The sequence below is a fragment of the Gambusia affinis genome, linkage group LG04 (genome assembly GCF_019740435.1).
Source record: "Gambusia affinis linkage group LG04, SWU_Gaff_1.0, whole genome shotgun sequence".
In the NCBI taxonomy this organism is placed as follows: Eukaryota; Metazoa; Chordata; class Actinopteri; order Cyprinodontiformes; family Poeciliidae; genus Gambusia; species Gambusia affinis.
In genome coordinates this window covers 19286567-19313390 of record NC_057871.1, presented here as the reverse complement: position 1 = coordinate 19313390, position 26824 = coordinate 19286567, and the positions used below count along the sequence as shown (strand labels likewise).

Genomic DNA, 26824 nt, shown 5'->3' with positions numbered 1-26824 from the left:
CTAGGAAGGCAGAACAGGAAACATTGCTTTAGAAAAAATTAATTTCAGTGTTCATCAGTTCTATGTGGTCATACTCCAGGAGCAGCTTCACTTTTTGTCACGTTTAAGCTACAAACTTCATGTTACTTTGTGATTCTTCTCCTTTTTTTTTTTTTATAAAGTGAAAGGTTTTTGTCTTTATGTATTTATTTGTTTTCATATAAAAGCCAACATTTAACCACCTTTTATGAATCACAAATATTGTATTATATTTTACCTTCACTACTTTTTGTTGGTGCCTAAACTCTAAATGAAAACAGTGAAGTTTTTGGTTGTGACATAAAAGATGAAAAAGTTGATGGGATACAAAGAATTTTGCACAACAAGCTTTAGTTTCTCCTGCTTTTCCAAACCAGTGGATCATCTACTACCTTCATTCTTCTTTTACTTTGAAATATGTGAAATATTTTTGTCTTTTACATGAATTTTCTTTAAAATATTATTAGCTCAAGTTAGATTTTTTTTTTACATTTAAATCTTTTTAGACTGTATTTATTTCCCCTTAATGATGCCGTAAAATCCCAGCTAAACTTTATCATTCCATGTTTTTTGGAGCCTGTGAAAACATTTTTTTAACTATAAAAATGTCACATTTTCTTAAATACCTGTTCAAATTTAGTGATGAAACTTGTTAGTCAATTTGCATGGTTCTCTCTTTTTTTTTTTTTTTTTTTTACTGTTCCCAGGTCTGTCTGAAGAGCGGTTACAGTGACGACGAGACAGAAGAGCCCTCACGACTTTAAACCACTCCGTCCCTCCGCCCGCATCCCTCCGCCCCAGAGCTTCACCACAATCTCCAACCGAGCGCGAGAATCTTAGGAACTCAGTGAATGTCGACCTGTATTTATGAGCTGTATTAAAAGTGTATTATAGCTAAAGAAAAAAGTATGACTTTAAAGATTTTGTACATTTGTACTTGAATTTATGTCTAGATGTATATTTTCACTAAAGGTTGTATTGTACAAAAAGCCATAAAAGTACCACTTGAATGCATACATTACCTTATTTTCTTTTGATTTTGTTTCTTTATTATTATTATTTGGAATGAGTATGAATAATGTTCATTAGGCGGTTTCTTTCAAGAAGCGCATTTTAGTTTCATTAGTCTTTTTATTTTTCACAATGTAGCATCAGGCCTTTTTTTTTTTTTTTTTTTTTACATGTGCCGTATGTTTGTCCTTATCTTGATCTTTGTTAGCACATTAACTCCACTTTATACCAAACTAACTTTTAGTCGCTAAACGGCTGAAGTCGCAGGCGGATCTCAAATTAGACCCAAGGGATACAGCTGGAACTTAATCCAGGTTTTCATCACTATTAAAGTTGTGATGCTTGAACTTTTCCTGGGAGTGGAATAGCTGCAGCAGTGCGTACAATCCGTATGACCGGATAGGATGAACTAGATGTGTGTGTCCGGGGACTAGCTTGCGCTGCGTTCTCCAAGTCATTTTAAGATCACATGTATTTATTTTTGGGAATCTGTGCAGCAGCTCAGTATTAATAAAACACAGAGCAAAACATTGAAATCCGCAATTAATTCTGGAATTTCAAATAAATCTTCCCTAAGCTCCAGCAGGTTCAAATCGTAAAATTTGTGATGCCTAACAGCGTTTCCAACAAGAACACACCTACTAGTTGCATATCTGTTATAATTTTTACTCAAGCTGATTATTTTATGGTGATTTATGCTTCCCCCCTTCTTAATTCAGTACTGCACTTTCACGTGCTGCTCTGTTGTTAGGCTGAAGCAAAGTAGAAACATTTTTCCTTGAAAGCTAAATAATTCGCTACCCTTGTTTTTGGAATACAAGAAAAAAACCCTATTTATTCTGCTGATAAGAGTTGCATTTAGAGCACAAAAACGATTTTGAATAAAAGTAACTTTGGTAAGTCATCGCTTTTTGTGTTAGAGCGCAATACTTTAAAAAAAAAATTCACCACCTTCAGACTCAGTAAATCTCTGCACACCTTATTCCTTCAATCGCATGAAGTCTGCTAGTAAAGTATTGTGAAAAACTTTTCCATATTATGATTTTTCCACTTTTAAACTTTTGGTGAAAAGTTTTTGAGATGTTATGCAGAGCCATTTTTCCTTCAGTTAAATTTGGGTCTTATGTCTTCAGACTATTCTCCCACTATTTCACTGGCTTGTCCAAATGTTCAACAGAAAACTTTAGGCTAGCTTAAATGTGCTTTTTCTTCTGTGGCGTAGTTTGTGCTATCAAATTACATTAATTATTGTTTTAATAGAAAACAGTACCTGCCCATTCAAGGTCTTTGACCTGATGACCTTCTTGTGCCAACATGTGTCGCTAGTTATCTCGGACCACTTTCTGGGTTTTCCTTTGACTCGGCTGTCTGAAATCTTGTGGAATGCGCCTGGTCGTGACTAGTTTATAGTAAAAATGTGTTGTTTCCACTACCGGGAAAAGTTGATGTATTGAGTACTTATTTACTACAATTGCGATTAGCAGATTTAAAGATGGTTTTTCTACATTTCTCTTTTACTATTGAAGGAGTGATTTTCCTCATAAACCAACAATTTCTTCCCTGTACTTTTCCTTTTATGTTCATTTCTAGATTTTGCTGTAGAAGTAGATGCTGTTTAGCCCCGCCCCGTCGCCTTCAACACCCGTTTTTAATGCTGTGAATACCCCGACTTCAGCATGATGGCTGCACATTTGTGTATATTTCACCGTTCGATGGCGCAGCTTTGCTCCACTTTGTGAATTAGACTTCATTAGCTCTACTTTTGTACAGTTCAGCAACTTTAAAGAGAAATTCAATTCAGATGAAAGCAGTCTGTAATTATTCATTGCAGTTTTTAAAAATGTTTGAACTTGAACATCTGCCAGATACATTCAGACTTTGAGGCTGCAAACGTTTGATGAGGTGTGCATTGAGTTCCCAGTCTGTTAAACCAATGTGTTCTGAAATTTTTCTTTAGTCCAGAAATCAGATGTGAACATCTAGTAGTTTCTCACTTATTTGATTCCTGAATTTGTCTTTGTTGTCCTTTTAAAAAGAAATCTATAATTTGCTTTGCTCTCAGGCAGACTTTGAAGCTGGTTTCGTTCATGTAGATTTTAGCCTCAAAGCAAACTTGTAAATTCTGCATTTCTAACATGTAACTAAAAATCCGAGGTGAAAACTTAACTGCGTCCATCACCCATGCCTGTATCTTTGTTTGTAAGGTATTTCATATCAATCTACATAGGAGTGAAGATGTTCTATCAGATCCATTGCACTGTATATGTTTTGACAAGGACTTTGAGAAGTGTCTTTTAACTGTTCTGACAATGATACCAAAAGCAACCTTCTCCAGATTAAAACATTTTCCTTTTCTAGAAGAATCTACTCAAGAAAAAATACCAACAGCCTTTATTAAATGTGCCAATTACCAATTTAGTTTCTTACATCCTGCCTTCATATTTATTATTTTTTTTACCTCATTTACTTCCCATCTACTGAAATTTCTTCATATACATATAGAAAAGAAAAAACGTAAAAACTTAAATCAGCTCAACTGTTTTGAATGTCCGCACTAAGTGCATTGTAATGCCTGTTTAAAAAAAACAAACAAAAAGACATGTTTTATTACTCAAGCATGCATCAATTTGTAATACTTCAGGATCCTTGTGTATGTAAGTGATGACCTTCCTGTGCCAACATGTGTCGCTGGTTATCAGAGAACGACTTTGTGAATGGCTGGGAGTGACCAGTGGAGCTGGCCTGTTGGATAACAAATGTTCCTGGTTTGTTCCTGCCTTTCTGTCGGAGCGTTGATGGCGAGTCAAAACTGGGATGAGGCTCGCCAGCAAGCACCTACAAAGTGGAATATCACTTGAATTAGTTTATAGGTAATGCACCTGTACAAATTCAGATCTTCTGCAGTTTTGTCTGTAGTGGGGGGTGGTGGGGGGGGAGAAATGTGGAATATTTACAGCAAAAGGAGGATGAACAAATGAATTTTTGGTATTCAAACAGGGAGTTGATTATTTTATTTTTTTTCCATGTTCAGTCTGTACAGTCATGTTATTCAACCACTGCAGTCATTGTTAATTCTTGTACAAGTTATATCACTGGTTGTTGTACCATATCTGACATTTGTAATTATGAAATAATACACTGCCATTTGTATTAAAAGAGGTGTCTTAACTTGTTTTTCTTCTGTTGATTTGTTTGTGAATGAAAGGCGGAGGCGAAGTGAAACTTTCTTTACAGTTTCTGCTTACTGTAAATTAAAGTTAATTTGTTCCTCTCAGATGATTGTCTTTACAGTTTTCTTCATTTTCTCCCAGAGATGAACTTTTTACCTGTGGCGCTGTGTTAATTAATCAGCAGATGTTGGAAAGATTAGTCCTTCATCTGACTGTGGAGGTGTTGCAGAGAAACAAGACCAACGGATTCACCCTATGTCTTTTTAACCAGTTAATCGAATAAGTTATGCAGCATGTTAATGTAATTAAACTCATTATTCTATATTTGTTCAGCTGAGAAGATAACACTGCCACCTGCAGGAACATAAGGCTAACGAAGCATTAATTACAGTAGTTGGTGTGAAAATATTACTCTAACGGCAGAGGCTGTTGAATAGTGGTAAAGTTAGGCATTTGGTATGAAAGTTCGCTGCATTAGGCATGATTCTGACATCTGGATGGCAACAAAATGCTTCCAAAACGATTCTTGGCATGTGTGGTTTATGAACCAGCACACACTGGTGAACTGCACCCGCTCTGTTGTCTGGTGGCTGCAGTTTAATTTTTGACAATAGTCTATAAGGGGTTCACTACACCATCCAGGACAACACTTAAGAATGCCAATCCAAAATGAAATAGCTGGGATTTTTAGTTTTGAAATAAATTATTGAAACCTAATATTCTGCAACCACAAGCAATCCAAATGTACCTTACATTATAGGGGGTCAAATATATTGTTATAATTATGCCAGAGTAGTTGATGTCCATAGACACACACACACAAATCTGATTTATGATCGGACATCTGCCTGTATAATTTTGACTCCGGGTGGTTTCAGGAAAACAAATCACAATATACTTAACCTTGTGCACTTATTTCTTGTTAAAGTCCTTCAAAGTTGTTTTTAGAATTACACTGGTAAAAGTGATAAGTGATAAACTTCTGATCATTGTATGCATGAAGTAAAACTACAGTCACTGTAAGCCTTTAAAACTTTAATAAGTTGACAGTTAAACTCAAGTTTATAGGCCAAGGGGTACGATTTAAACATAGAGAGGAAATAGATAAGAGGGCTGTACAAAAAGCCATTTTTGATCCGCGTGACAGGCGAAAGGAGTGTCAGTCATATCTGAAACAGACCTTATGCGCTAAACAATGATCTCGAGTATTTGTTAAGCACTGCCTTCAAAAAAGCGAGAAAAGAAACTGCATGTGACTATCAGAAAAATCACTGTTGACAGTTTAATATCCTATCTAGGGTTTTGCGAAACAGCCTCCTGATTTCAACGGTCCCATGACAGCAACAATAACATGAGGCAGAAAAACGCAGCAGTTCATTGGCTCTCTGACAAATCAGCCAAAAGAAAGCCGTACACTGATTGGCCACTGAGTTTTACGACCCTCCCCAACGCTGCAACTTGTCACCACTTCCTGGTGTGACTGCTGGGGAGAACGCATTTGCAAGATGGCATATTCTCAGCACATATTTGGTTCTGTCAGGGTTAACATTGTGGAAAAATAAGCGGCAAGTTGACAGAAGTGAAAGCGGAGAGCGGGTGGTGGCTGCCGCGGGCAGCGTTAACCCTCGTCGCGCTACGCTCCTGCTCTCTTAGCGCTAACTTGTCCCCTCTACCTTATTCTACAGTGCTAGCTGGTTAGCGCAAATAGTAAATATTAGCTTCTCGGGCGAGCTTTCTCGTTGTGGATTGCTAAAATGGCCACCATGGAGAAGCTAATGAAGGCCTTTGAGTCTTTGAAGTCATTTCAACAACAGCAGGGACCACCGACAGCAGAGGAGCTCGTTCAGAGACAGTAAGTGTGGTTTTTAGATGCCACAAAACGGACACCGCTGCGTTACAGTTAGCCTAGCTCGCTAGCGATGCCAGTGTCCCCCCTCTATACCTCTTCCTCAGATAGTTGGCATATTACTGTATATTACCACATAATCTGATCTTCTGTTTAATCTCATAAGAAATTTCATGAATTTTTTTTATTATATTAGCGGGGCTATTTCTCATCATGGTTACAGCAAGCTTATATGTGTTGTGACCAACGCTTAAGCCGATTCACTGACACTCACGCACCTGTGCGGGGTCAGAAAGACCGATTTAAAGCATCTTTGGTTGTGTTGTGAACTAGATTTGTCAGAAAGCTTTAGAACGATCTGTTCAAAGTGTATAACACTCTTCTAACTACGACTGCAGACCAACGTAGCTTCATAAAAGGGGGCAGGTTCACTCATTGGAGTGATGTAATGGTAGCATTCTGATGGATAGCTGGGAGGATTGTGTTCTGGCTCTTTGTGATGAATGATATAAGTTAATTGAACTTATAGTAGCATACTCACAACTATGGCTGCAAAGTCATTAATTTTAGATTTTAATATTAAAGTTTGTAGCCCTGCAGAATAAAATTAGTGAGAAATTTAAGATTTGTATTTCTAATCCCATTTTTTTTATTTGAATTACACTGTGGTTCCTTTTCTTGCTTCTGTTTGTTTCTTATTGTATGTATTAACATTTATTTTTTTTATTGCATGTTTTTTTTATAATCTGTTGGGTTGCAAGTAAAGGCATGTTCAAAGAAATTCATAACTGTGCTTTTCTTCCATTTTTTTCTCTGCTTCACTTTGACATTGTGAATTTGTGATGCTTTTACAGAAAAAAGGAGCAAGCTACAACAAAAAAGGACAGAGTGACCCATTGCCTGACGATATGTGAAAATATTGTGGCTCAATCACTGAGGTAGGCCCTGATAAAAGGACTAAAATGCCTTCTCATTAGTGGCCTTTCTCATCCACTCTCCAGTGGAGAAATCCTACTGCAATGTTTTTGTAGTTTATGTTTTCAGATTAAATATAGAAAGTAAATTCTCAACCAGATTCTTTAGTTTGGCAGTATTGATTTAAAATGTTTGTATATGTCTACACACATGCAAAAATATGGCCTAAATCAAGAGATTTTTTTTAAAGACAGCGTGTCAAAGGAACAGTACTCTTTCAGATTTTGAAGAGCTGCCTTCGAGTTAGATTTGTTTGAGAACCAAAGGCAGAGAAAATAACCACTGCTAGGAAATGTGTTTTTGACCACAACAAACCAGTTCTCTTAGAAGGAGAAAGCTTTGCTAATATTACACAATTTTTTTTGCATTTTTATTATCATTGACAATAATCAGTCATGTGTTTTAAGAGTAGCGTGGCAAAAACTGGTACAGGAACAAAAATCAGTGGTAAGGGGTTGTGATAAAAAAAATTAAAAAACTTGAAATTTAAGATAAGATTTAAGATATTCGTACAGATTTCTGTAAAAACGTTGGTCCTGTCCTGATCAAATTAAAGAATTTAGTTACCGCTGCACTGAGTGGTTTATTTTATAAGCACACCATGATAACACTTAAGTGTCTAGCCCCAGTTTTGTAAAAAGACAAATTGTGTTGTGTTTTGTTTTTATAGACAGCTTTTGCTTACTCCTGCATTTACAATATTTGACATGCAAAGGAATCTTTAGTGTAGCGTTGACCAAATCTTCCTAATTATGTTACTAGTGGGTCAATAGAAGGAATGGAGGCAGCTTCTAGTAATTTATATCAGTCAGTCAGTCATTTATAAAAGTCTTCATGCTTAATAATTGCCTGACTGTTTGTGTTGTTTTGGGGCCTGGAAACAGAACATCTCCAGAGTTTCAGAAACTGCTCGGGATCGCCATGGAGATGTTTCTTCTGTGCAGCGATGACAGTGAATCAGATGTCCGTATGGTGGCTGATGAGTGCCTGAACAAAATCATCAAAGTGAGTAATATTTTGTACATTTTGTCATTGTCCAAGTTTTGAAGCTGGATTTTGTTGTTGTGTACATGTTCACTTTTAACTAGTTTCCACTTGGAGGAAATCCGACACCTAGCAAATATTTCTTTTGGACCAACTCTTCTTATTTAACATGAAAAGAGAGAAACTCTTATTGAAGTTGTGTAAGATAATATGGAAAAAGTATGCAGTCGCACAAACATATGAAAAAAAAATCGGATAACCTGACCTATTGGCTTTTATTATTCAAAACAGAATAAAAGCCAATAGGTAATGGTCCCACTGCTGCTAAAATATTACGGTGTTGTTTTTCCAGGTGTGAACATTGTATCTAAACTTGGATAATTTACATGCAACATTTCGTATTAAAGGAGGCATGTTCTCTGGAGCGATAAATCATGTGCTTCTCTTTGGCAATAGAATAGAATCGTAATAGAGTAGTCCAGTTGCCTGGAGAAAGACGTTTCCCTGATTGCAAGTGTGCAGTTTGTTGTATAAAGGGCTGGAAGAACTTGATGTGACAGATAATTGTTCCTGTTTTGAACTTTTAGCTTTCCACATACATTTGTGAATAGCCATGCCTGTAACAAAGTAGAACATCCAAAGATTTGTGGTCTTCTTGTTGAACTTTAGCCTTAAATCTTAAAATTGCTTGTAACTATAAACTAAAATAGCCATGGTAAATTCCATTTGTCCTAAAAAATATAATTGTAATTGTGCAGAATATCTTAATAACCGTTATTATTGAATCATTTCTGCTACTTACTAGATTCTTTTTACTCCCCAGGCTCTGATGGATTCGAACTTGCCTAGACTGCAGCTGGAGTTGTACAAAGAAATTAAAAAGGTAATAATTAAGGCTCAGACCTGGTTATGTTTTGTTGTTCAGTTCATTTTAGTCACATAAGAGAAATGTAAAAGTTCAGTGCTTTGTTTAATGTGGTTCTCATGCCTCAACAGAACGGTGCCTCACGGAGTCTGAGGGCAGCTTTGTGGAGGTTTGCTGAGCTCGCCCACCTCATCCGACCCCAGAAATGCAGGTAGGCAATGTACTGCTTCCTTATGTTAATATTTATTTTGACACCAAAGTCTCGGTGAATGTATCTAAAATTAAGGCCTTAAATTAATTGAACAGCAATATGTTGGCCTTAAATACGTTATTCACAGCTCTTAAATTTAGTTGTGAAAGAACTCTTTTTGTCTCATTCTCTGTAGTTTTGGTTTTTCTTGCAGTACTTTACTGTTGCGCATAACTTAGTCGTGTACTGTGTTCTGTGACTCAAGGCAGTTGTGGCTACTGGTAACTAGCTGCTAATATACCGTTGCTAACAAGAGTTAAGCCAGCTCGCTGTTTTTGAAAAGTGCAAATTTATTGTCGGTTGGCTGGATGGTGTTCGTCTTTGCCATTGACTCGGTTCTATTATGAACCCATATGATTTATTTATGTGCAATTTTCTTTTGCATCATTTTTGCTGTGACAGAAATCTTAAATTCCAATTCTTTGTTAAAAAAGATCTTAAATTTCAGTTTAAGAAACTTGCACAAAGCTAGCATTAGGAAAACAAATAATTAGGATATATAGTTGTTAATTACAGTGTCAATTATCAACAACTATAGAGTTTTATTGACCTACATTTTTCCTTCTCATTTTTGTTTTCCATTGTTATTTTGCTCTTTTGAGTTGAAATATGTTGTTGCATGAAATTTGACCAGGTTGACCTTACCTGGTCAAAATGCTTTCCGAAAGATTACCCATGTAGTCAAATATATTATTTGCATTCAAAGCTTTTCTGTCTCTTGATATACGGTAACTTACCCAATATTGCATCTAAGCTCTGGCTGTGTTGGACTCATTGATATTGGGATAATGATTATGATTTGAAGTCTTTTGCATCTCTAATATTAACTGTGCTCTATTAAAGCAAAAGTGAATAAATAATCATATATGCACTTTATTTATTGAGAATGATCATATGTTGGTCCTATTATCAACATTAAACCTTTGGCTCTGTTCTGTCTATTTCTTTTTATTTTATGTTTTAAATTTTTATCAACATTCATTGGAAAACCACTTTGAAGTAATATTCACTCATAAATACCAGTTTGGATGATGCAGCAGGATCATTATTAGTCCATCAAAACTGGCACACAACAACATACTCAGAGGTTCAAACCTTTTTTGCTTGCAATAAAATGGAATAATTAATTTTTCCCAGTGTGCTAGGTTTCACAAGTAAGGATGAAAAACATCGTGTGAATGTTTTTGATTTTGTCATTTCTGTGGTCCAGACCTTACCTGGTCAACCTGCTGCCATGCCTCAGTCGGATCACCAAGCGTCAGGAGGAAACCGTGCAGGAGACGCTGGCTGCAGCAATACCCAAAATCATGTCAGCGTTGGGAAACTTCGCCAACGATGGCGAGATTAAGGTGTCCGACTCAGATGAGCTTATTTTTCATTGGCTGTCGGTTGCTAGCGATCCTCACACTTTTGAAACGTGTCATTGTAATAGTGTAACTTTGTGTTTTTTTTTTTTTGGTGTTTTTTTTTCCAGGTGCTGCTGAAGTCGTTTGTTGCCAACCTGAAGTCCGGCTCTTCCACCATCAGACGGACAGCGGCCAGCTGCGCCGTCAGCGTGTGCCAACACTCCAGACGCACAAGTTATTTCTACACATGGCTCCTTAATGTGCTGCTGGGTAGGTCACACACAGAATGAAACACTCAGAGTTGATGTGTGTGTTTTTTTTCCCTCCTATCACAAGTATCAATTTTGTTGATTTACAGCGCAACTGAAACGATAGATCGTGACGAATCATTCATTCAAATAATTGTAATCAAAATTACTGATTGATTCATTGTTAACTGGAGTGTTGCTGAAAGAACAATACAGTCAGAGCAGTATTGATTTTAAGATAGCATTTTGCTTTTAAGATAACAAAAACCAAAACAACTTTTGTCTGTAAATAAGATAAGATCTACACGTTATTGATATAACAACATGTTAGTATTTTTTTTTAATCTGCAGATGCATTCTTTGCTACAAATAATCAAGTGTTCACTTGTTATGATGTTGCATTTAGGTAATGAAATGTTTACTCTCTTATTTAAAAATGGGAATTTAATTGCTTATTTGCATCTTTTAATAAATTTCTAATGTATAAAAAATTACTTAAATGAAAAATCTGCTGAATGTTGCAATTATTTTTATCTGAATAATTGATAGATAAATCAATAACTAAAACAATCGTTAGTTGCAGCCCTACTTTACTAACTCACACATAATCTGCCACGTCTTCTCCTCCTCTAGGCCTGTTGCTTCCGGTCGATGATGAACACCCTAGCCATCTTATTTTGGGGGTGCTGCTAACTTTTCGCTACCTGATGCCCCTGCTGCAGCACCAAGTCAACACCAGCAGCCTCAAAGGGAGCTTTGGAGTGATGAGGAAGGAGGCCGATGTCCAGCCAACACCTGAGCAACTCCTACAGGTCAGATCAGTTGTGTTGGTTTGTATGTATTTGTGCTTTCATTTTCTTCAGCTGAATGATTCCTGTGTGTCTGAAGGTGTACGAGCTGACGCTGCACTACACGCAGCATTGGGATCACAACGTGGTCACAGCCGCCCTGGAGCTCCTGCAGCAGATGTTCAGGACTCCCCCGCCGGAGCTTCTGCACGTGCTCATCACGGCCGGCAGCATTCCTCACGCCACCGTGTTTCGTCAGGACACGGAGAGCCGCGCACGCTCGGGCAGCATCCTGGAGCTCATCGGTAATCCCATCAATCTACTGGGACAGATGGTTCATCCCTCTAATGCTTAGCGATATGGGCCTTCAAATATTTACTCAGTCAACTAGCACTTAGCGCACCAGTTGACTGGCTGTCTCAGGTGGCCTTTAGTTCATTCATGCACACTGATCTACTCAATCTGTTCTCCATTCCAACTTCTGCTTTGTTATAACTGTTACTGTCTTTGCTACCCTAACTCGCCTCCTTTGGTCCATGTATAAATATCTTTGTTTCCTGCGACACTCCATCGGCTTTTGCTGCTTTTTTCTCTTACGTCTTGTTTCTGTTTGCTGTTTTCCTGACTTATGCAGCGGGGGGAGGGTCTTCCTGCAGTCCACTTCTTCTCAGGAAACAGAGAGGTGACTTGTTTGTCTATGTTGTGCTCACCTCGACTAACTCTCTAGTTTAATGGAGGTCCTGGGCAACCATACCTTCAATTTAGTTTCTTGAGGTCGTAGATTTCCATACGTGTTTCGATTCTTCCAAAAAAAGAGTATGCAACCATATCTTCCTACTGCACGCACCATAAACTCTTTAGCTGAGAATAAATCTGAACTTTCCAGGTAAAATTCTTTCTGGAGAAGAGGATGGGTTGGAGGACGACCCTGAGAGAGCAGAAGTCAACGCGGGAGCCTTCACAGGTGAGACATCTCCATTGTCTGCAATAAAAAAAAAAGAATGAATAATATGAAATTCTGCAAACACAGCAGGCTGTGCTCTAGGAACATAAATACATTGCAGAAATTCACACAAACCTAGATGTAAGTAATTGAAAGTTTACATTAAACTCTTTTTGGCCTCTTAACAGTGTTTCTTACAGGATTTTAGGTCCATCCATCTTCCCTGTCTTAAAAAGCATCTCCGTAGCATGATACTGCCACCACCACCACTACAGAGGAAGTGTAGTGTTAGTTTGGATGGGATTCAGAATGCACATCACAATTTTTCACTTTTAAAATTGAAAAGCATCCAAAATACATACAGCGCGCAATTATGTGCTGCTCTGTTAAAAACAAAAAATTATGTTTTTTTTCCACAAGTATAACAAGAACTTTTGTAAATTCTAAAGCCTGAAGAGTAGATCTGCATCATTATTATTTAAAATTTTATTACACATTTCATCCTCAGTTTCCTCTGAATACATTTCCTTATTTTAACTGTTCTCATTTACACCAGGGTTTCCCCCAGTGTGTTGTAAGCCTGGGGCCCGCCATGCTTTACTATGCATTGCTCGATTTTATTTTTTGGAAAATAATAAGGGGGAAGAGGTTGGGAAGGGTTGGGGTTAGGGGGAAGGGGTTGCTTAATTAAAAAATAAAATAAAATAATTAAAGCCGGATTGCAAGCGTCTTCGGTGTTCTGAGAGTTTCACTTGCAGAGCACATTTGTTTCTAAAAGATTTCTAGGTTTATAGTTTATGCATTTAAAGCTAGAAGAGGACCAACCACGCAGCTTGCGCCTCTGCGCGTTGCCTCTCGCGCTGCTGCTGCTTTATCTCTGAAGTCATCTCAGTGTGCATCCCGCTTGCCTCCTGTCACTCAAACAGGACACACGCTGACTTGTATGGATATTTACATCAACCCCCAGTGAGAAATTATTATGTTATGGAGAACATCCAGGTAAGAGTTTAAAACGAACCGCGTTAGCTCTGGTTGCGCAGCTCTATGTGAGCCACAGGAATAACTTGTAGTCACGCTTTCAGAGGTGCACGGTGAGAGAGTGGTGAGAATGATTTATATTTGTGGACAAAACATTATGCCTTTACATCTCAACACGCTGCCCAGCGTGTAGCTCTGTCTGCCCTGTAAAGTTTATGTATGGTCCCGGTTGGCCGGTGCGTTAGTGAGACCACCGGGCTTAGCAAGTTTTCTGGGGGTAACCCTGTACACTCAAACTAAAGCAAAGCAACACGTGGAACATTTTTAAATAAAATATGTTAAAATATGATGTAATGATTTTGTGTTGTGGGTCCTCATGTAAACTTGTTTAGAAACTTGAGAATGTGCGAAGAACATATCGTCACGTGCTCCAGTGTTTATTTCTGTTAATTCTCCTTTCTGATTTGGCGAGATAATTTTTTTACCACCGTTGTTTTTAAAGTTTCTTCCCGTGTTCTTTTGGCAGACGGCTCGTCTGCTGCTCAGGTCGACATCATCACAGAGCAGCCGCGCTCTTCGCAGCACACGCTGCAGCCCGGTGACTCTGTGGACCTCAGCGCCTCCTCTGAACAGGGCGGCGGAGGGGGCACGTCCGCATCAGGCACTCCCGAGTCACCCAATGACAACGAGGAGGAAATGCTGAGTCGAAGTTCCAGCGGCGCCAACGTCACCCCGGAGACAGCCGACTACACAACACCAGAAAACGCCACCCCTGAAGGTGGGGGGCCACTCGGCGAAGGCGGGATGGCGCTGGGCACTAATGATCGATCGCTCCCACCAAGCGACTCCTCTCAGACGACCACAGAGGGACCGGATTCGGCCGTGACTCCTTCGGACGTAGCAGAACTGGTCAGTAGGACTTTGTTGCTGTAAAATGCTTTTCTCCTAGATCTGCCGTGTGTTTGTGTTTACAGGAAGCTCCGGTTACACTGATTAACTCTGACATGTGGGGGACGCTGCTTTTGTTTTTAGCTCAGTAAAATCACAATCTTACTATTTCCCTGTGAAACCAGTTTTGATGAAGGAAAAAAAAAAAGAATTTGGGTAAAATTACTTCTGAACAGATTCCATCAGAATGCACCAATGACATTTAAAATATGCAAGGAGACTAGGAGAGGCATCACCAGGACACCTTTGACTACACTGATGGAGCCACAAGCTTCAGCGGCTGACAGACAACAAATGTTGCCCGGGTTCTTTACCAGTCACAGCTTTATGGGAACGAGGCAGTGAGTGTTGATGAAAAGTCAGATCAACTTGACAACAGTTTGCCAAATGGCATGTGGGACTCTCCATGGTCAAGTGGAAGAAAACTTTGGGATGATCAGTCTGGAAAAGTCTAGAGGTTTAGGAATCCTAATGGCTAGATGGTCTAGAACGGCGGTTTTCAAAGTGTGAGGCGCGCCTCCCCTGGGGGGCGCCAGAGCACTTTAGGGGAGGCGCGGTGCGAGGGAAAAAATAAACCGGAAAAGATATCTGCTTGCTGTCTACTGATGTGAGAGAAACATCTTTTACGCACACGATCAACTCTGTGGATTTAGGAAAAAGTTGGTACTGTGGGGTGCGCGTGTGGAGCGGGGATCAGTGGAAATGTTTCCCCCCTTAGAGGATGTTTTGGCCAGTGATGTCAATGCGTTATTGACGTCGGACCACTTTTTCAGTAACAAGTAATCTAACGTTGCTATTTCAAATCCAGTAGTCAGACTACAGTTACTTATCAAAATCATTTTTGCGTTACTGCGTTACTATCTTCTATTGTTATTTAATCGTATTTCCTCTACTCGTCTTGTCGAGTGACCGACGTCTCTATGCAACAGAAATGTAAACAATGGAGGGAGATGCGCATTTTGTCGGTGGAAAAACTGGAACTATTTTGAGTTTCTGTCGCCAAGTCCGATTATTACAAGCGGCTTTGGGCTTCATTTTTAAATCGTTTGAAAAATTTAACGAGTTGCTGGTTGCGCCTTTTGGGCTCGTTTTGAGCACGCATGAAGTTACTCATTTGGGCTTGGAAATAAGCAGAGACTCATAATAAATCCCAGAATTTGTCCGTCATTAAGGGAGTCTTACTCAGTCTCTCCTTGTTCATCATTTCCAGGATGATCCGTCCCGCTGTGTCTTTGTTAATGTCAAGTTAATATATTACCTCTGAATGACGTCGAACTCCAGAAAACTGCAAACATCGAGACCAATATGAACAGCGCAATAAACGTGAAAACAGCCACGAATGAACGTGTCCGTAGTTGCCAATAATTATAATGGCAAGTTAGCACCGTTATAATAATTAATATTACGGTAAGTGTCACAAATCTGTGCAACCATCTGAGCTGTGGAGCTTCAGGAGGAGCTCTGTGCGCTGTGACACCAAACGCAGGGCCGTAACAGAATCTGGAGGCTGGGGGGAGGGGGGCTTTAAAATCCTACTTAGAGTTTTCCGACAACAGTGGATCACACAAATTACTCACTTTTTTTGTTTTTTTGTACAATCTCCTCTTCAGTTCAACCTTATAAGTGGAGACACATTGTTGATGTTACCATTATAAAATAGCTGATAATTAAGTATTGGCAGGAGGCGGAGCGTTGTTGTTAGCAGCTGCTGAAAGTAACTAAAAGGTTACTTTTAATGTAACTTAGTTACTTGCAAGTCAAGTAGTCAGTAATCTAACTAAGTTACTTTTTCAAGGAGTAATCAGTAGTCCGAGGGGGGGCGCGGCAGGAATTGTGCTCCTTGGAGGGGGGCTCACCCTTTCATACTTTGAAAACCCCTGGTCTAGAAAATGTAAATTTTTAGCTACATAACTGTAAATGACTGGAATCAGCAATTCAGTAAATGGTTCAAACTGCAACTACCAATGTAAGATTTAGTCCAAGAAAAAAGTCATGAAGTTCATCTTTAACCCTCCCGTGGTCTTACGAGACCACAAAAGTTTTTTACTCTGTGCGAGGTCACACTAGTTCAGAAAATTGACAGTCTGGCCGGGACAACCCCCACGTTTCCCAGCTGCCCAGGACATTTTCTGTGCTCCTCCTGAGACCGCATGAGGGTTAAGAAACAATACAGTTTAATAGAACCGGAACAAGTTGTCAGAAATGTTTTTCTCCTTTTCAGGCCTGTTTTCTCATAAAACACCTCTGATACAGTCATCACTGAGGTCTTTGGTTAGCAACATTTTCTTCCCACAAAACATCAAGACCCCATACCAACTCTTGTCCTCTCTAATGGTTTTGCCTTCCCCCTCTTTATCCTTGTCCACACCTTGTCGCAGTCGCGGCCCTCCCTGCAGCAGGTAGTGGAGCCACCTCCGCTCTCGCCGACTCCCACCGAGGGTCCTGACGCGCCAGGCAGCAGCTCCTCTGTCTACACTGCTTCTTTCTCCTCCTCGTCTTCTCTGTCTGTCTCGTCCTCTTCCTCCTTCTATGCCACCTCCTCTTCTAGCACTAGTGACAAGGTCAGGTGATTTGAAAAGAAAGAGAGGCGCCTGCTTGTTTCTGAAATCTTTGGCTTCCCTCATTCGTTCTTCTTTCGTTGGCTTGTTCGTTTCTACCCTTGCACTCAATTTCCTGGGTTGTGATGGCATCTTTTCCTCTTGTTGTCGTGGATGGTAGCTTATGCCTCCTTTACTGTTCCCTAATTTTGAGCGATTCTCTCTCAAAAAGCAGAGGCTTTTGAAAGACAACGGTTATGACCAAGGATGTGACTGGCTTGCAGTGAGTTGTAAAAGATGAAGCATGAAGAGTTGTTTTTCCTTTTTTTTGTTCACCCTTAGATCAGATTCTCTGTTCTTTGAAGATGCTGCAGAAGACTTTTGCTCCAGTGAGAACAGCAAAATAAAAGCAACATGACCCTTCTTCTAGTCAAACTTTTTTTTTTTTTTTAATAAAGCTTAGCTTACAATATTCTAATGAGAACTTGTTCCTGTTAGAATAAAAGCAAAAGCTTGATTTTTCCCTGTATTATAGAAGCTACATTTGTGTGAAATCACCGACCCCCTGCTTCCTTCTGTTTGTACTTGATTTGCTGTAAATTGTTTTCAAGCATGATTGAGTAGACCTTTCCAAAATGCGTGTTTCATGTAACGTTTGGATTCTCTCTTACGTACCCGTCCTATTTTCAGCAAATCGGATTCAGTAGTTTGAAATTTGACTCGTTTCTTTTGCATGCTGGTGTTTTTCCTACTGGGAGAAATTTTGGCTTTTGTTGGAGTTTTGCTTGTGAACTGAACTTTAAATTCTCTCATGAAGACGCTTTGTGTGTCAAACGAAGGTCCTGGACGGCAGCGAGAGCCAGTACTCCGGCATGCAGATAGGAACACTGCAGGATGAAGAAGATGAAGGAGCAGCATCTTCCTCCCAAGAGGAACCCCCGTTCTTGCAGTCGGCCCTCGGTAGGCAGGCAGGCAGGCGGCTGAATATGAAAACCCTTGTAGAGCTCTATCATCCTAACCAAGACGCTTTTGTGTCCAGCTCTGAGTAAGCCTCATCTGTTTGACGGCCGAGGTCACAATCGGCAGGGTTCAGACAGCAGCGTGGACCGCTTCATTCCCAAGGATGAGCCTGCTGAACCCGAACCTGATAATAAAGTACGTCTACGACTGTGGTCAGTGATCGAAGAAGTGAAATCACGATTTGTTTCTGATCATGTTATTAAATGTCTGGCAGCCGTCGCGGATAAAGGGTCCAATTGGACACTACACAGACCAGGGGGCGGAGCCACTGGTTCACTGTGTGCGACTTCTTGCTGCTTCCTTTCTTCTCACAGGACACAAAAATGGTGAGCAGCTGCTTCAAGCCACGGCTTGAAATTGAACATGTATGTATTTGCAAAATTAGGCCGGATACTAGACTACAATTTTATCTTTTCTAATATTTTAAGAGTAACATAAACCTAGGATTTAAAAAAATAAATCTAAGTATAGTCAAAATTATTATGATGCCGGTCTAACAAAGTAAAATACATTGGGGATGCAACAAGTGATTATAGTAATCAATTATTCTATCAATTATTTGGAAAATCAGGATTTAAAGAAATGGGCCCATTTGAAAGATTTTTCATTCAACCACTAAAGCCTTTTTTTTGTAAAATATTGCAAATACATTAGAAGATAGAAAAAGGTGCTTAATAGGACATTTTGTTCTTTACACAATTTGAATCAGATGAAGCTAAAACAATGCCATTTGAGGTGTTCTGGGGAAAATATTTACATTCTTTTTTTCCATATATTCTTTTTTTCATATATTGCTGAAACTCCATGGGCTTTTTTTTTAGTGTGTGTACTCAAAAAAAAAAAAAAAAAAAGTATGCAGCTAACAATTAACCCAGTTAATAATTAATGGGTTTTTGAAAATTAGTTGGGCGTTATTTCAATAATCTAGTAATCATTTCAGTCTGAAAATACTCTTATTCCTAAGCCTTTTCACACATCGTCATGTTACAGGTTCAGCCTCCTGGGTTTCATTGCGTTGTGATGATACACAAAACTGAGTTGACTAGAAAGAAGAGATTTTATATTTTTGGAAGATAAATCCTAACGTTACACAATTTATTTTACATAGGACTGCAAGATATTATTAATGAATATTTTGGTAACAATATGGCTTATAAATGATTTACTAAACAATATGAACGTGTCACAGAAAATGTAGATGGTAGATGGTGTGTAGTTTATGTATTGCATAAAATTGCAAAGAAGCCAATTTTGCGCTTTTAACTTGCAAAAGGTGTAATAAATGAGTTTTAACATTCGTCTATTTATGTCTAGCCGTTTTTTTGTTGTTTCTTCAGGATTGATTCCTGATAAAGACGTTCGAGTGAGTGTGAAGGCGTTGGCGGTCAGCTGCGTCGGAGCTGCAGCAGCGCTGCATCCTGAAGCATTTTTTAATTCTCTCTACCTGGAGCCACTGGATGGCGTCCCAGTTGCAGGTATGGCGGCAAATTCAGTTATCAAAACTCTTTTGATTGTGTTTGGGTTAAAAAGTTACTCTCTGTTGAAGAAAGTTGGCTGTCGTCCCAACTCCATAACAGGTGAATACATGTGAGGTTGGTTTAATGCAGGTGGGAAGGTTTATGTAAGGCTAGAGGAGTTTCAGATTTTGCCAGCAAAAGTTTAAGTATTGATAGAAACTGTAAAAAAATAAAATAAAATAAAAAATCTAGCAAAAGGCAGAAGAAATGATTGCTTTAGATATTGATTAAGCTATCAATTATTCTAGAGATTTAATTGCTAAAAACATTTGGCACATTCTGCAGATTTTTCATTTTAGCCTCTTTTGTAAAATATTAGATACACATGAGAAGATGCAAATAAATGATTTAATTCCTTTTTAAATACAGAAAAAAAACATCTAAAATGCAACAAAGTAGCATTCATTTAGTAAATGGTAGATCATAAAAAAAATGCTTCTATGATCAACCTGTGAAAAGCTCAGACCTTTTTGCTCAACTTGACATCAATACAGTTTGATGCTGTTCTGTTAATTTTTAGATTAACTTATTAATAATTGGGTAGCAAAAGGTGATAGATTTATTTATTTTTTTGCAGAATTTGAACTTAGTGAATCTAAAACTATCCCACTTGAGGAGTTCTGGGTAAAATATATTTGCTAACAGAGAAGATTTTTTTAATCTTAATTACTATATATATATATATATATATATATATATATATATATATATATATATATATATATATATATATATATTTAAAGAACAGTTTTGGCTTAATTACTGCTACGATGGTGTTCTTCTTTCAGAAATTTTTTTTTTCTTGAGCCTATATAATAACGATGAAAGAATTACTAAATGAGTTAATGATTATTTCAATCGCCGCTTGATCACATTTTATTGTATTAATCAATTCAGCCCCAGTGATAATTATCAAAATTGTTGAGTAGGAAAAACAGTTTTGATCATATTTCTGCCAGCTGTAGTCTGACAGCTGTTTGGTCTGTGCCATTGCAGAGCAGCAATACATTAGTGACGTTCTGGGCCTCATTGAACACGGAGACCCACAGATCAGAGGGGCCATAGCCATCCTCTGTGGAGCCATCGTCCAAGCTGCGCTTACCAAAACACGTTACAATATTCACACCTGGCTGGCCGGTGTGCAGAGTACAACAGGTTTGTGTCTCTTTTTTTTTTTTTTCTTTTTTTTCTCGTGTTGAACTTACTGCTGAGCTGAGGCGAGGCTGAATGTTATTCCTGGACTCTGCTCTTCAGGTAACCCTCTGTCCCTGGTGGATTTGGTGCCTTTGCTCCAGAAAACTTTAAAAGACGAATCCTCGGTCACCTGCAAGATGGCGTGTGCTGCAGTCAGGGTAGGATGGGCCTGCAGGAGTGTCAGTGGTTTGTGTCCGTTGGTGTTACTGAGTCTGTGTTTGTGGTGCGTTCCAGCACTGCATCATGACGCTGTGCAGCAGTACGCTGAGTGAGCTCGGGTTGCAGCTGGTGATAGACCTCTTTGCTCTGCGGGATTCTTCCTACTGGCTCGTTCGCACTGAGCTCCTGGAAACTCTGTCCGAATTAGACTTCAGGTGAGATTTGTTCCTTTTGACTGCTACTGACATGTGTCTTTGCTTCCATTGTACATTTATTTTTTTTTTCTTGTTTTAGATTAATTAATTTCTTGGAGAGAAAAACTGAAACTTTGCACAAAGGAGATCATCACTTCACTGGGGTATGCTGCCACCTGCACTTTTCTTTGTTTGAAAGTAAAGGTGGATCATTGAGAGGTTTTATTCCGAGAAACATGTCGCGGTCCTAAATTTGTTGGAATTTCTTTAGCGATTACGGATTCAGGGCAGGGTCTTGAATGACGTGGTCATCTATCTGTTGGGAGACGACGATCCAAGAGTGCGACACGTGGCGGCCTCGGCTGTTAGCAGGTATGCTAGCTCTTTTGTATTTGAACAACAAGGCCACACCACTGTATAATCCAAGATCTTAACCCAAATCTCTATTCTTTTCTCCTGCACTTCTTCCTTCTAGACTCGTTCCAAGATTGTTCTTTGACTGTGACCAAGGCCAGGTAGACCCAGTGGTGGCGATCGCCCGGGACCAGAGTTCAGTCTACCTGCAGCTACTTATGCATGAGACACAACCCCCGTCGCAGTTCACAGTCAGCACAATCACAAGGTATTGTTCATGAAACTGAAAGATTGTGTCAAGTATGTTGAAGTTAGCTTCAAGGTAAATGGGAGAAAACTGTTCTCTTTCCTTAAGGACGTATCGAGGTTACAACTTTTCTAACTCTGTGTCCGATGTCTCATTGGAAAATAACCTGTCCAGAGTTGTTACTGCAGTCTCCCACGCTTTCACATCTTCCACCTCCAGAGCGCTAACTGTAAGTTTTGAGAAAAATGCTCAGTCATTTATTGTTATCTCTGTTGCTAGTTTCTGATGGTGTTTTCTTAAAGGGTGGGGAGATTATTTGAAATCTTTTTTTTTTTCTTTTTTTAGCTTTATATCAATTTCTAATGTAACATCTAATATCTAGTATTGCTTTGATTCTTTTATGCATGTTGAGAAATATTCCATTATGCCCTTTGCAAACATAAATGGCATAATATAGGAGCAGTGCTGTGATGACTTGCTGAAGGCAGGAGCTTCTTAAAGAGACAGAGGCTAATTTCAAGGCGTCAAATTTCTTTGAAGTCATATATGAGATATATGTATAGCGTTTTTATTACAATTGAAGGTAACAGTTACCTGATTGTGCTGTAAAATGGCACTATGTTCCTGGAAAATACATACTGCTTCCCCTTTAAGGTATTTAAACATTCTCCTTCTTCCTCTGCAGTTTGGCTGCTGTGAGGCCTTGTGTCTTCTAGCATCAAATTTTCCTGTTGGTACCTGGAGTACAGGCTGGCACTGTGGCTACGTTAGCTCTAGCAGCAACTTTTCTTCACGTTCTAGTCTCAACCGCAGCAGAGGCAGGACACTCAGGTTTGAGAACCTTCGTTAAAAAAAAAAAAAAAATCTCCCTTAACGGTTTTTGTTTTCCATTCATCAATAAACTGTTAAGCAAAATTTTTGACAATCCCGTTGTTATAGTTTGTCTCAGAGCAGCAACGCTCCAGCCTCTTCGGCCTCCTCCTCGTCTGCGCTGGATTCTGAGCGTAAGACGCTGACCGTGGGACCGGCCAACATGGTGCTCTCCTTGCTGTCTTCTGCGTGGTTTCCTCTGGATCTTGCTGCACACCAAGATGCACTTTTGCTCTGTGGGAACCTGCTTGCAGGTGAAAAATTTGTGTGAAATTTTCCATTTGTTTTGCAGAATTGGTCCCTTTTATTATTAAAGCACATGCCACTTTTTGCTTAATCTTTTGAAATAAAGAGAAAAGTATTGGTACTTAATAGATATCACTGTTCTCAGCTGTGGCTCCTAAATGCTTACGCAACCCCTGGGCTGGAGAGGAGGAAGGAAGCACTGGGAACACTGGTGCAGGCCCAAATAAAACAGAGGAACCCTGGACAGCCCTGTCAGAGCGCTCCCTGGTGGCCATGGTGGAACAGCTGTTTTCTCATTTGCTAAAGGTTCTCAACATCTGTGCACATGTTCTGGACGACACACCGCCAGGACCAGCAGCTAAGGCAAGCCTGATGAAAAACAGCTGATATTAAGTTTGAGTTTTGTCAAAACTGTATTATGGCCCCATTTTGCTAGCAGTATTCTATAAGACTCCTAAGCAAAGTTTTGAAAAGTCTGGTTTTGAGTTTTATTCTAAATTTAACTTGGATAAAGGGTTAGCACAAAATATGAAGAAATAAAAGAACACTAAAGACAATGATTAGAGTCATAACTTAACAACTACGTGATCGTTTGAGTACTAAGAGAAAAACCCACTGCATTAAAACAGAGAAGAATTGATATCTCACTGCATTTTTCATCTTAAATACTTCTTGGGTCATGGCGTTAACCTGGACAAGTGGTTTTTGAAATAAGTTGTTTTTATTTTTAGATGCCAATCAAATATTGGGATTTTTAAACTGATTTTGAAATGAACTAAATATATCACAGACCAAACAACAAATCAGGTCAAGAGGTTCAGACAAATTCTCCATTTCAAAATTACAAAATCTAAATTTTTGATTTTCTTACAAGAGTTTAGAAATTTGATTTTAAAATATTTCATATATTTTTATATTATAGCTGCATATTTGACAAATCACAAAACAACAACATGCTTATGTTTGAAGTAAAGGGCTTATTCAGTTTTTTTTTGTTTGTTTTTTTTTTTTATCTTGACCAACTTAGATCGTCTTTATTTCCAAATTATTATGGTACATAGAACACATGGATTCTCTTAGTTTGTTGAGAAATGTAAAAAAACTGAATGAATATAGGAACAAGAAAGACGTAACTTTTTTTTTGTTTGTTTTGTATCTTTTTTTTTCTAGGCTGCTCTCCCCTCTCTGAGCAACACGCCGTCCCTCAGTCCCATCCGCAGGAAAGGGAAGGAGAAGGAGACGACCGAGGCCACCGCTGTTCCCATGAGCCCAAAGAAGAGCAATGAGATCAACACAGGTCCATCCACATATCATTGTCCTCCAACATGCATCATTTTCATAGTTTATAAATGAATGTTAGGAAAAAAAAAAGTTTTCAAGGTTTAGAAAAGGTAAAAAGGATTTTAAAATCTCTGGATTTCTGCATGAAGTTCTTTAAAAGTACTTTATATTCAACTTGCACAGTTTTGTATTTGCGCTCAGTCTAACGTTTGATTACAGTCTTAACTTTTACAGTTTAAACCAGATATTTAAGGATAATAAAAAGTCACTTATACATTTTTTTGTCTCACTTTCTGACGCAAAATCAGAGCAAACTTCAATTGTTTTAGGTTAGTTAGAATTATCAAAATTATTTCTATTTGCTAATTTCCAGAAAACTTGGTGAGAAATTTTTTAGAGATCTTTCCTGAAGAACATTCTTGGACCAGGTCAGGCGCTATAGAGATATTCCAATTTTTTTTTAGTTTAGTTTCTCCCAGTTGTAGAATGTAGAATACTATCTCAATATATTATTAATGTATTAATAATATAAATTATTAATAAATAATGTTAGTAATAAATAAAGTCATAAAACAGGGAATTGAAACAGTCTTTTTCAGGTCTTTTGTATTATTTTTATATTCAAAGTGTGGTGCTTTAAAAGTTTGGAGTCCTACCTTGAAGATGCTTGAAGAGTCCTTGAATTTTACTGTGGGAAAGGTGTGCGAACCATGAATTGTGCATTGTCATTTTCAAGCAGGCAGGCAGGCAGACAGCACCACTTCAGCAGCTGTGAACAAATCCATCACCCTGGGCAGCTTCTACCACCTGCCTCCCTACCTCAAGCTCTACGATGTCCTCAAAGCTACACACGCCAACTATAAGGTCAGGCCTCCTGTCCTGCTTTAGCCGAGCTCTGCACGTTTGTTGTTAGGTTGCAAAAGTTGTTAAAATTGTTTGCGTTTTTAATTTCCCCCACTAGGTGACGTTGGATCTCTACAGTAGCCAGGAGAAGTTTGGAGGTTTTCTGCACGCTGCCTTGGATGTTTTGTCCCAGCTGCTGGAGCTGGCCACTCTGCATGACATCGGAAAGGTCAAGTCTGTCTTTTAGTCTAATAGTTGTATAAATGATTGAAAAAGTTAATGTTATGCTTCTTTTAACTAGAAATAGGCAGAGAATGAGATGATCACTTTGTTAAAGAAGGTAATAATCTGTCTTTTTTTTTTTTTTTTTTTTTCCATAGTGCGTAGAGGAAATTCTGGGCTACTTGAAGTCCTGTTTCTCCAGAGAACCGACCATGGCCACTGTTTGTGTGCAGCAGGTTTGTAATCTTAAGTTTAGATGTGGTTCTCTCACACTAACTGTGTGTGGAAGTCCTCATGGTTGTGGCACTGAGCGGTGCGCTACATCCGGTACTCCTCCACACAGAGCGAGGCTGGTTCCTGCCGACAGGGCCTGTAAAGGCGTTGGTCTCCCTGTGCGATGGTTCCATACACTGCTTTATAAGAACTAACTCATATAGTCCTTATTTGGCTGCTTTGTCAGGTAGGTAAAAGCAAAAAAAAAAGAAAGAAAAATCACAATTTAAGTCAAGGTGATGGTTAAAGTGAAACATCATGTTCATATTTTGGTTATATTGCAGTTTTTCAGTTTATTTGTGCTCTGAAAGGTTTTGGATTTACTCTGCAGCTGTTGAAGACGCTGTTTGGGACCAACCTGGCTTCCCAGTATGATAGTGTGCTGAGTGGACCCAGCCGCTCCCAGGGCAAAGCTCTGCGCCTCGGCTCGTCCAGCCTGCGCCCGGGCCTCTACCACTACTGCTTCATGGCTCCCTACACACACTTCACCCAGGCTCTGGCTGATGCCAGCCTCCGTAACATGGTGCAGGCTGAGCAGGAGCAAGATACCTCGGGGTAACGTTGCCTCGCTCGTTTCGATCGTATGACACGTATTACTTGTTTTTGTTTGCATAGAGAAGAATAGACTTTAAATGCCAGAGCTACATTTTCACATTTTGTCACATTATGCTACAAGTTATGTTGTGGTTATTTTTATTACCTGTATTTTTCTATTTGCACTGGGGATAAAAAACCTCCACAGTAAATTGCAGCTGCTAAAAGACTTGCAGCTCCAATTGCATGGAAAAAGTTATTCTACAAAGGCTTAAAATAAATGCCTGTCATGTTTTTAGCATTGTATTCTCCTTTGTGTTGCTGAACCACATGAAATGTAGAAACAAAATGTGAACAAGTTCAAGTTGTATGAATGTTTCTGCTACAAAATCTGCCAAGTTCACAAATTTTTGCTCTCTTCTATGTTTAGATGGTTTGATGTTATGCAGAAAGCATCCAATCAGCTGAGATCCAACATCGCCAATGCTACACGTCACAGAGGAGACAAGGTGCACCTAAATTATTCTTTTTGACGGCTGATAGTATGCTTTAGATTTTTCATATATAGATGCACGCTATTTTTGCCCTGAAATTAATTAAATACCTTGTTTTCTCTCAGAATACTATTCACAACCACATCCGTCTGTTTGAGCCGCTTGTGATCAAAGCTTTGAAGCAGTACACCACCAGTACCTCTGTGGCTCTGCAGAGACAAGTTCTGGACCTGCTGGCCCAGCTTGTGCAGCTCAGAGTCAATTACTGCCTGCTGGACTCAGATCAGGTTAGAAACAGTTTTATTTTTTTATTATTATTTTTTTTTTTATACTCGTATCTTCAACTTCCATCATCGTTTTCCGTAATGCAACAATTCCTTATCTATGTTTCAGGTTTTCATAGGCTTTGTCCTGAAGCAGTTTGAATATATTGAAGTGGGCCAGTTCAGGTATTTCTCTTTTCTTCTTT

General features: G+C 39.0%; 2 protein-coding genes and 1 non-coding gene across 9 annotated transcripts in view; all 3 read left to right on the top strand.

Moving 5' to 3' along the window:
• grk4 (G protein-coupled receptor kinase 4) overlaps positions 1–4303 on the top strand; it is a 53692-nt gene extending 49389 nt beyond the window's left edge. The window contains exon 16 of one of the 2 annotated variants that reach the window (XM_044113607.1): positions 726–4303. In XM_044113607.1, coding sequence (XP_043969542.1) covers positions 726–782 — 57 coding nt within the window. In that variant the 3' untranslated portion in view covers positions 783–4303. The remainder of the gene's footprint in view (positions 1–725) is intronic. The other variant, XM_044113608.1, reaches the window with a different exon arrangement.
• A 1361-nt stretch (positions 4304–5664) lies between these two features.
• Positions 5665–26824, top strand: part of htt (huntingtin) — a 39363-nt gene continuing 18203 nt past the window's right edge. For 2 of the 6 annotated variants that reach the window (XM_044113605.1, XM_044113602.1), the window contains exons 1-34: positions 5665–6051; positions 6900–6983; positions 7905–8025; positions 8828–8887; positions 9001–9080; positions 10330–10468; positions 10594–10735; positions 11347–11525; positions 11602–11806; positions 12136–12183; positions 12388–12465; positions 13949–14331; positions 17747–17867; positions 17947–18062; positions 18142–18253; positions 19265–19402; positions 20441–20599; positions 20699–20796; positions 20873–21012; positions 21092–21155; positions 21263–21363; positions 21467–21613; positions 21701–21821; positions 22278–22423; positions 22532–22716; positions 22854–23071; positions 23879–24005; positions 24729–24853; positions 24951–25061; positions 25213–25290; positions 25659–25882; positions 26292–26370; positions 26481–26642; positions 26749–26804. In XM_044113605.1, coding sequence (XP_043969540.1) covers positions 5954–6051; positions 6900–6983; positions 7905–8025; positions 8828–8887; positions 9001–9080; positions 10330–10468; positions 10594–10735; positions 11347–11525; positions 11602–11806; positions 12136–12183; positions 12388–12465; positions 13949–14331; positions 17747–17867; positions 17947–18062; positions 18142–18253; positions 19265–19402; positions 20441–20599; positions 20699–20796; positions 20873–21012; positions 21092–21155; positions 21263–21363; positions 21467–21613; positions 21701–21821; positions 22278–22423; positions 22532–22716; positions 22854–23071; positions 23879–24005; positions 24729–24853; positions 24951–25061; positions 25213–25290; positions 25659–25882; positions 26292–26370; positions 26481–26642; positions 26749–26804 — 4445 coding nt within the window. In that variant the 5' untranslated portion in view covers positions 5665–5953. Of the gene's footprint in view, positions 6052–6899; positions 6984–7904; positions 8026–8827; positions 8888–9000; positions 9081–10329; positions 10469–10593; positions 10736–11346; positions 11526–11601; positions 11807–12135; positions 12184–12387; positions 12466–13948; positions 14332–17746; positions 17868–17946; positions 18063–18141; positions 18254–19264; positions 19403–20440; positions 20600–20698; positions 20797–20872; positions 21013–21091; positions 21156–21262; positions 21364–21466; positions 21614–21700; positions 21822–22277; positions 22424–22531; positions 22717–22853; positions 23072–23878; positions 24006–24725; positions 24854–24950; positions 25062–25212; positions 25291–25658; positions 25883–26291; positions 26371–26480; positions 26643–26748; positions 26805–26824 lie in introns of all 6 variants that reach the window. The other 4 variants (XM_044113604.1, XM_044113601.1, XM_044113606.1 and 1 more) reach the window with 3 other exon arrangements.
• On the top strand, positions 25337–25466 carry LOC122830454. The gene has a single exon (XR_006370537.1).